Below are 9,178 nucleotides of genomic sequence, written 5' to 3' on the forward strand. Positions count from 1 at the left end.
ACGGTTTGGGTTTGGGTTTGCGTTCGGGTGTGAAGGATGGTTCAATTAATTAAATGCCTGTGGGAGATTGGATCTCAGAAAGAAAATATATGTTTATATATTTATATTTCTATTTGTTATTCCGTTGACGTGGTTAATTAGAGAGTCGTACGTCTTAACCCATTCCGAAGGCGCAAGTTCATCATGGAAAACCATGAGACGATTCTGGGTGGTCGTTGGAGTGAGCAAAGGTTCGGCTAAGGTGATCTCTAGGCGTAGCGAGGTGGATTCTGCACTTGATCATGGGGGGCAGGTTTTCCTTGACGTTCTGGAGTCGAGTCGAGGTGCGCCCTGGCCCCACCAAGGCTCATGCACAAGCGATCGACGTTGTGAAAGTTTGAACTTACCCCTCTGATAGTAAAATTAATAGTAGAATAGGAATAATGGAAACTTTCGTCCCTTTTTATGTTATGGAGGTCGACTTTTATACATAAACAATCGGTGCCAGAAGATTGATGACTCCTCCTTTGAATCTGTAGTCTTTTAGGGGCTCATTTATGTCAACGATCGATTGGTACATTTCTCTATGATGCATCGTGAGTGAGGGGCCATCGCAAAGAGCACCTTTTATCAGGAATGGCTTCTACATGAGATAAACGGATGGTGGTTGTTTGCGTCGGGCAACCAAGAAAGGGGGAGATGAGCCTTGTCGTTAGGGATTAATGCTCCTTGCAAGTAGAAGACAAAAAAAAAAGGGGGGGGAGACATGCCTCGTTGTAAGGGATTAATGCTCCCTACAATCGGGCATGTGACCTTTCCCGAAATTGCGATCGGTAGGGAGTGGTGGGTTGCTTCCCCGACGCTTGCCATAGAAAAGGGGCGACACGTGGACCCTTCTACCCTCACCACTGCCTAGGTGGGCGCGTGTTGTTAGGTGAGTTAGTAGGTCAAAACTAACATCACCTTATTCCCTATTATTTGTCGCCCTCGGAAGGTGTGCTTCGGGGCTCCAACAAGGGGGTTCAAGACACGCCGTTCGATTATTTTGCTCTATCGAGTTCGTCGGAATCGAATTCATTGATTCCTCCACTTTGGATGTATCCCATTTGGTGTGCCCGAAGGGATAAGTCATGGGTCGAGTTTTCCGACTTGCCCGTGCGCTTGTTTGTCTTTGTCGTGAGGGGCATTGGTCCTTGTCGTAGCGGTTTTGACATTTGCTATAGTTGTAATCAAATCTTTAATTTATAAATTGATTTTTATTTTCTTACTTGCTATTGTAATTTAAGAAATAACTATTAAGCATTACAAATATAGTGATATCATATTTGTTACTATATTAAATGAAAATTAATATTATATAAATATAAAAAGTTTTAAAAAGTTTTTCTTAAATAAATGGTTCACCTCCTCCAATTTGAGGGGAGGGTTTCCTCTCATTCGTTCCTCACCAAGCCGAATAGTAGAAGAAATGAGGAGTTGTATCTTATCGAGGAGTCGAGGAGAGATAGGTTTTTTTACTTTTCTTGGAATTTTATTTTTAGGATTAAAATATTTTGTATGAAGTTCAAAAATATTTCTTGATCCTTTAAATGTTAAAATTTTTACTATTAGATTAAAATATATTATCTAAATTTTTTTGATATTCTTTGATCCCTTTTAAGGTTTAAAATTTTATTGTTTGATTAGATTATGATGAAATTATTCATTGAATGTATGATTTCTAATTTTTATTGAATTATGAATATTATTTGCTTGTATTAAAGTTTATATTTCAATCTTATCTTTTAATATATTTTTAATATATTATTATTAATGAATATATGTTGTCACAATTTAATATTAATGAAATTAGATAGAAACTAAGTTGAAATAGCTCACAGGCTAGGCCAACTCTAGGTTAGGCTACAACCAATTAGCTAGGCTTAGTCAGTAGGCTAGGCTCAGCCCATAGGTTAGGCCCTAGCCCGCAGGCTAGCTCAACCTAGCCCAATACGGGCGATCACATGCAACGTACATAACCAATTCATGAGCCAAGAGCTAGCCTAGCATGGTGTTGTGTTTGCATATGATTAGTATATGGACTGGCCCAACCTAGCCCAGTATTATGCATGGATTTGAGCTCAAACATTGATCGAATCAAACAAGATTTGATCGGTTAGATCGATTTAGGATGACTTCAAATTGGTTTGACTTATTCAAGTCTGTTTAACTTAAATTGGATCTAATCTAATCTAATTTATACTAAGACTATGATGGTTTCAAACCAATTAAATGAGGATTAGAGATTAGCTTAGTTGAGTTCTAATTAAATCGAGTTCAATTGGATCGATGGAACTAAGGTTCTAAGTCAATTGATAGCTAATTAGTAGCATTTGATATTAATGATATTTAAATGAAATATTTGAATATGTCATTTTATCCTAATATATACATGATCAATATGAGATGATATTATTTTTAGATCAATTAAATAAAGATTAAAGATCGATTCAATTAGGTTCCAATTAAATCAAGTTCAATTGGATCGATTAAATTAGGATTCAAATCAATTAAGGGTTAATTGGTAGTATTTGATATTAATGATATTTAAAAGGAATATTTGAATGTGTTATTTTATCCCGATGACCTTTATGAAATAATGTTATTTTCAAATCAATTAAATGAGGATTAGAGATCAATTCAGTTGAATTCTAGTTAAATAGAGTTAATCGATAGCATTTGACATTAATAATATTTTTAAAAATTATTTAAATATATTATTTTATCCAAATATAGACATACAGATTATATTATTTTCCTACAGAGGGTAAGTACGACGATTCCTTTCAAGGATTAGCTTGTCATCAAATATGGTGGTTAGACGATTCCTCCATATACTGTTGGGAGAAACGTGTTCCCACTTTGGCGGGTGAGGGACATCACTCTATCCATTATTGAGAGTGCGATATAGGTTTGTCTCTATCCATTATTGGGAGAACACAAACTTATCCTGTAAGATAAAGTCTCTTAATCCGTAGTTGGGTGTGTACTCCTTCGAGTATTTGATATATGCCAAAGGGATGATTAATTTTTGATCATGTATTCATTTTTAGTTGACTTATAGGGGTTTCTACTTAATGTTGCTAAAATTTTTTGTTTTTTATTTTCAGAGCAATCTCCCACTAGCACTAGACTATATTCAAGTAGAGAGCAGACTTTTTTCTATTGCTAGGTAGAGCCACTTGAATGTTTCTTCGAATTCACATCATTATGTTCTTCGATAAATACTTTTGACTTATATTTTGACGAATAAATAAATTAAAATAAATATTTACAAGTTATGAATAAAGTAATATTTATTTATTTGGCTCTAAATGTACTTATAGAAAGATATGATCCTATAAAAAAAAATCTAGGATGTTACAATAGGTTTTGCTATAGTGGGATAGGGGCTTCATAGTAGTGGGCCTCTCCGTCGTAGTGGGCTTCAGGTCTCCATTAACTAGGGAGTCGGTATGACTTATCCCATCCCAAAGGCGCAAGTTCATCTTGGAGAACCACATGGCAGTTTTGGGTGGTAGTTAGAGTGGAGGAATGTCTGGCTGAGGCAATCACGAGGCACTGATTGTCCATCTAAGATGGATTCTACACTTAACTATGAGGGTCAGGATTTCCTCAGGATTTTGGAATCGAGCCGAGGTGTGCCTTAGCTTTACCAGGCTCCCGCATAAGTGGTCGACATCGAGGGAGTTCCCAACTCAGACCCTTTCGATGATAAAATTAGTAGTGGAATAAGAATAATAAAAACTTCTAATCCTTTTTCAGGGGTCGACTTTTATACTTTGAATGATCGATAGCGGGAGGTTGATGGCTTCTCCCCTGAATTCATGATTCTTCGAAGGCTCATTTATATTGACGACCGGTTAATACATTTCTATGTGATGCATCAACGAGGGGCGGCTACACGGGCGCTGTTTGCCACGGCTGGCGTCTGCACGAGATATACGGATGGCGGTTGCTTGCATCGAGCAATCGAGAAGATGTTCCTTCGTCGTTCTGCATGGTTTTATGTAGCTCGGGAGACGCTTGAGTCTTGTAGTGTCCAAGAAGATGTTACATGTAAGCATACGCCCTAAAGATACTGGAGATCGCCTCAGCATCAAAGAGGGTGCAGTGGAAGTACTAATAGGGTGGAGGAAACAAGCTTCTCCTCCGATAAAAATGGCGGGTCTCAGGCATCCAAACCATGCCTCCTCACTGAGAAGCTCCACTGCATCACGGAAGAGTATGTTTCGTCTCAGCCGAGAGTGTGAGCTCCACCCATTCTGGAAGAGGAGGAAGAAAGAGACTCAAGTATACAAAGCTTGCAATGTCCATGGCGGCCGAGTTCATTAGGACTGACGTGGAGCATCGTATCTTCTCGTGTTAACATGTGGTAGCCTTAAGTGCTTCGTTATTCGACGCACATCCACCACGTCGAGCTACTGCATCCATCCCTTACGACTTCAGATGGGAGACATCTCGATCTGGTTGTGTGGATCATGAAATGTTAGCTTTTTCTCCGCTTCACATCACGGCTTCTCTCAGACAACAACAACAACCAGTCTCAGATTCTAGATATGCCTTACTCCGAAGGAGTCGCAGAAAATTAACTTCATGTAAATTTTCTTACGTCCCTTGATGAATCGAAGAAGTGATGGAAAAGTATTATGGAATGAGAAGTCAGATGAGTGCACACGGGAAACGAAGAAGAAACAGAAAACCATGGCTTCATGCCCTGGATTTCGAGAATTCTGCATGCGGTACATACGACTTCTTCTTTCATCTTGAGTGCCTGCAGTTGATTAGAGAAGGAAATGTAGCGGTCCGCACACAGAAGAATTGCTTGACCGGTCAAAGCACGCTACGTATCGCCATGTGTCTTATGCTTATACGTCGATGATCCAATCCCACGGACCGCCGTTCGTGTCAGTCTGTGGGTCCTAAAGTTACGTCAACTGTTAGGTTGTGCCTTTTATTGCGTCGACGCATCCCTCCCCCTCCAACATCGGCACCAGTCTTACTTCCGTAAGCGTAGAGGAGCCATGGAGGACGTGTGGTCTTGGGTCGCCGCTCTCCCTGAGCCATCGCGATGGCCTTCCGCCCCTCCGTCTCTTGTTCTTGCGTCAGCCGACGAAAAGACGATCTGCCTCGCAGCCGACCGCACCGCCGGCTCCGGCGCGGAGACCCTCCTCACCTTCTCCATCACACTCCACGGTTTCCATCCCTCCAACACCTCTCGTGCCCTATGGCTGTCGGATCCCGTATCCCCTTCATCCCCTCATATCCCTCTCCTCCTCCAGCTCCTCCGTGAGACAATCTCCATGTCTCCCTCTTCTTTCTCGTTGTCTGCGATCAAGTTCGACCAGGAATCCGTTTCGGGTGCCCTCGGTGGTGACGAGCAGACTGCATCTTTCTTCTCCCTCGTTTTCGTCCTCCGGCTTTTCTGGACTTGCGCCACTGAAGCTCCTGCCGACGCCGGCTTCCTGTTCTTCCGAGCTCTTGACTCCCCCCTCGAGCAAGCCCTCGGCTGCCGGATCGCTCTACGTGGCGTCCTCCTTTCCCTCGGGCCGGACGTCGAGGAGCGCTTCATGCGCTCCCTCGGCTACATGCTCACCAAGTGGTGCATCCTCCGCGAGCTTCAGGGCGGCGACTCCAGAGGCCTTCTCCCGGTCGGCTGCTGCCCCTCCTACGGCGCAGAGAGGCACGGGCTTTGGGTCCTGAAGGGCTTCGCTCCGGTGCCGGCCATGGCCCGATTTGGTTCCAGCGGCTCGACCGGCAGCCCGAACCTGGAGCCGAAGGACTCCGTGCTGCGCTACACCTTGGCCCACCAGCAGCTCGAAGCCGTGGTACAATTAGAGTCCAGGGTCTGCATGCGGGACCCGCGGTTTATCCGGGTGAGCGTCCGTGTCGACAGTGTACGGCTCAACGTGGTCCGGCTCCGGTTCGGGAGGCGAAAAGAAGTGGATGACGGCGTCCTGGAGGCCGAACGGCACTTCCCGTCGCGGGCCCGGGTGTGGGTGGGGCCGGAACTGGGGTCGAGCTACGCCACCGGCCCGAGCCTGGGCCGGTCGAGTGGGAACCCGGAGCAGGAGGTGGAGGCGACGCGTACGGTGAAGGGGCGGTTCGGGGAAGGGAAGGCGGCCGGCGTGAAGGCGACGGCACGCACGGCGACGAGGGCGCAGGGGCGCAGCTGGCTGTGGGAGCAGGAGGCCGAGGGCGGCGCGGGCGTGTTCGATGGGGTGCTCCACGACGGCGCCACGGGGGCGGAGGTGGCGGCGTCGAGGCCAGAAATCGGCGCGGGCGGCGGCGAAGCGGACCGGAGGGCAGGGATGAGGCTGAGGTGCAGCGGGTCGGAGAGGGCGTTCAGCAAGGCGGGCGGGGTGGTGGTGGCAGGGGACGAGCTGCCGGAGACGATAGAGTGGAGGGTGGGAAGGGAGATGGAGGGGAGGGTGGTGAGGTGGAGACTCGGGGTCCGCGTGTGGGTGAGTTACTTCGCCAATGACGTGAAGACGGGCTACTGCGAGACGAGGAGCGTGGAGTGGCGGGAGGAGGTGGACTTGGCTTTGGTCGCAGGAACAAGTGAGCTCGCAGCAAGATGACTTTGGATAGATGGGTCCGCCTGTCCGGGAACGCATTTGGGTTGAGAAGTGGTCGGCTCAAAAATAAAGATCGCAAGGCCGGCCCATTGGAAGCGGTCCGTCCCCGAAGAGGGCCTTTAAATAACCGTCGGCCCTTTCCAGTTACAAACAGAAATCCCAAGAAGGCCACAATGGCGAGAGATGGCGAAGTGGCCTACTCCATCGAGGCAGGCGATGAACTCGATCCCACTTCGGCGGCGTCGGCCGGTCTTCTCGACGTCTCCCTCAACATGTGGCCGCCGTCGCAGGAGTCGCGGGACGCCGTGATCCAGCGCCTGGTCGAGACCCTTTCCTCCCCCTCCGTCCTCACCAAGTGCTACGGCGTCGTCTCCGTCGAGCAGGCTTCCTCCATTGCTCTCATCATCGAGCAGGAGGCCTTCGCCGCCGCCAATTGCGACGGCGTCTGTCCCTTCTCAGACTACGACTACGGGCTGGAGATCCTCCAGATCTACACCAGGGAGATCGGGAAGCGCATGATCGAGTTCAGCAAGTCGAGTGCCCCGCCTGACTCACCTGCGCCCATCGTCGTGGTCGCTGCCGACGATTTTGTTTCGATCATGGTAGATTCCGCCTCCACCACCGATGGTGATAGGGAGGTATACTCGTCCACTGAATCCGAGTCTTCTTGATTTCAGTCTCGGATCACTAATCCGTTGGTAACTTCGCTTGTTTGAATTCTCTGAATCATGCATCTGTCATCTGTTTGCTGCAATGTTGGACAGCGTAGATATAGTGCTAATCGCATGAAACTTGTTGTTCAGACGTATACATAAGAGTAGTTCTGGAGCTTTAATCTGTTTGCTGCTGCTTTCAGTTCATCCAATATCGTGCTGTCCTTTTTTCTTTTTCCTCTTAACTTTCGATGCGTGAATGCAGATTCTTGCGGGACTCCTCCTGTTTTATGTTTACTCTACTAAAATATGGATAGATTTAGTTTCCCTTGATGATGATCGGAAGGGGAGAAAAAGTGATGGTATGAGAGAGTCATGGAAATCATAGAAGAGGAACTGAGCAATGCATAAGGAGATGAGAGAAGAGTGTAATTGCATTCCAAGATTAGTTGGCGAGTTGTCGGGTATTGAGATTAGTTGCTCAGGCTCAGGCAGATCTTGGGCTTGGCCCAAAATTATGTTTATACCTTCAAGGTCTTGATTGCTCTGTTTCTTTATGACCAATCTGGAACAGAATTTGGGGATTAAAGATTTATGATATGACATGCAAGGAAAATAAGGGAAGGATGGTATTAGGAAAATTAGTTGGAGAGGTGACATGCTTTGAGATCACAGGTTTTGGGCTGTGCTTTGGGTGCAGGCCAGGCCTGTAATCCCATTTGTATCTTCACTCAGCTAGACAGGGGCTTGAGTGTTATCTTCTTTCAGTTTATGGCAGATCTTTAAGGGAAATGGGGCCTTAAAGATCTGTGAAATGAGATCGAAGGAAAATAGTTTGCAATGGAGAATTTTGGTCTTAAAGTACTAATACTTTATTTTTGTAATAATTAGCAGTTAAACTTTGTTTTTGTCTGAGCCTCCTTTAATGATAGGTTTACAGAACTTTCAATAACACAATGTTTTAGCTGCTATCTTACAGTTTTCAGATATATGTCCCACATGAGCTGTATAATAGTCTATAGTATCAATGAACCAAACCTAAACGAGGTAAAGATAACCATATGCTTTTGCTATCATTCACTTAATTTTTTGTTTGTGTTGATGTCAATGGTTTTAATCGAGTGTCATTCTTTCTGAACATACATACATCCCCTCGTGGTCATATTCATGGATAAAATGATTGGTCTTTGGTTTTTAGTACTGCTTTCACGAGGTTTTACTGCCCCCACACCTTCAATTGACTTAGAGCATTTAGACTCTCCAAAGACTTTAGAATTCAATCGTTGATCGAATTTCAACCAGTAGGAACAACTTAGATGGGTTGTCAATTTAGAGTTAAAGTGACTGCTCTTTTGAGAGATTACCCCCTCAAAGATAAATTCCTTGGTAATAGAATCTCACCACCCTCGACCGGCTTGTGTCTTTTCTATTCAATTATTTCGGTCCTCAACCTGAATAATATCCGAGAGGTCTTTCATATTTCTGTCAAATTCAAACTAATTATTGCTTGGCTTGGTGATCGATCATATGAGTCATGTCACTATATCTAACTTGCGTTGATGCATTGAAGGTGAGCCTTTAATTCCCCATCCACCCTTTCTTTGTTGAAGCTTTCTAAAATTGGACTCTTGATGCTATATTATGACTTTTGTTAGGGAATGTGGAAAGCTCCGTACTACCCTTGACACTCCCTACAACTTGTGTGTTATAACATGTGCTTAAGAGGTTTGACATATTTTCTCTCTACCTACTATGGTTACAAAGTTGGGTTCTAAACTTGTAACAAAGGTTGTAAAAGGAGGTACCTTTTTGTTTCTTCAAAGATCGGGTGGTCGATCAACCTAACCCGGTCCACCTGAAAGTCTTTTAGTGCCTCTCGCGATTGCATAGGTCAGAGGAGAAGCAGTTTAGTTGAATTGTTCTCTTCCT

General features: G+C 45.0%; 2 protein-coding genes across 2 annotated transcripts; both read left to right on the plus strand.

The window, feature by feature from the left end:
• The first annotated feature begins 4,830 nt into the window (after positions 1 to 4,830).
• Positions 4,831 to 7,431, plus strand: LOC135634387 (uncharacterized). Its single transcript, XM_065144821.1, has one exon. The coding sequence runs from the start codon at positions 5,043 to 5,045 to the stop codon at positions 6,597 to 6,599; it is 1,557 nt and encodes a 518-aa protein (XP_065000893.1). The 5' UTR covers positions 4,831 to 5,042; the 3' UTR covers positions 6,600 to 7,431.
• LOC135639145 (MFP1 attachment factor 1-like) lies at positions 6,770 to 7,267 on the plus strand. Its single transcript, XM_065152935.1, has one exon. It carries the CDS (start codon positions 6,770 to 6,772, stop codon positions 7,265 to 7,267), a length of 498 nt encoding a protein of 165 aa, XP_065009007.1.
• Positions 7,432 to 9,178: the final 1,747 nt, after the last annotated feature.

Source organism: Musa acuminata, chromosome BXJ1-3, assembly GCF_036884655.1.
Source record: "Musa acuminata AAA Group cultivar baxijiao chromosome BXJ1-3, Cavendish_Baxijiao_AAA, whole genome shotgun sequence".
NCBI lineage: Eukaryota > Viridiplantae > Streptophyta > Magnoliopsida > Zingiberales > Musaceae > Musa > Musa acuminata.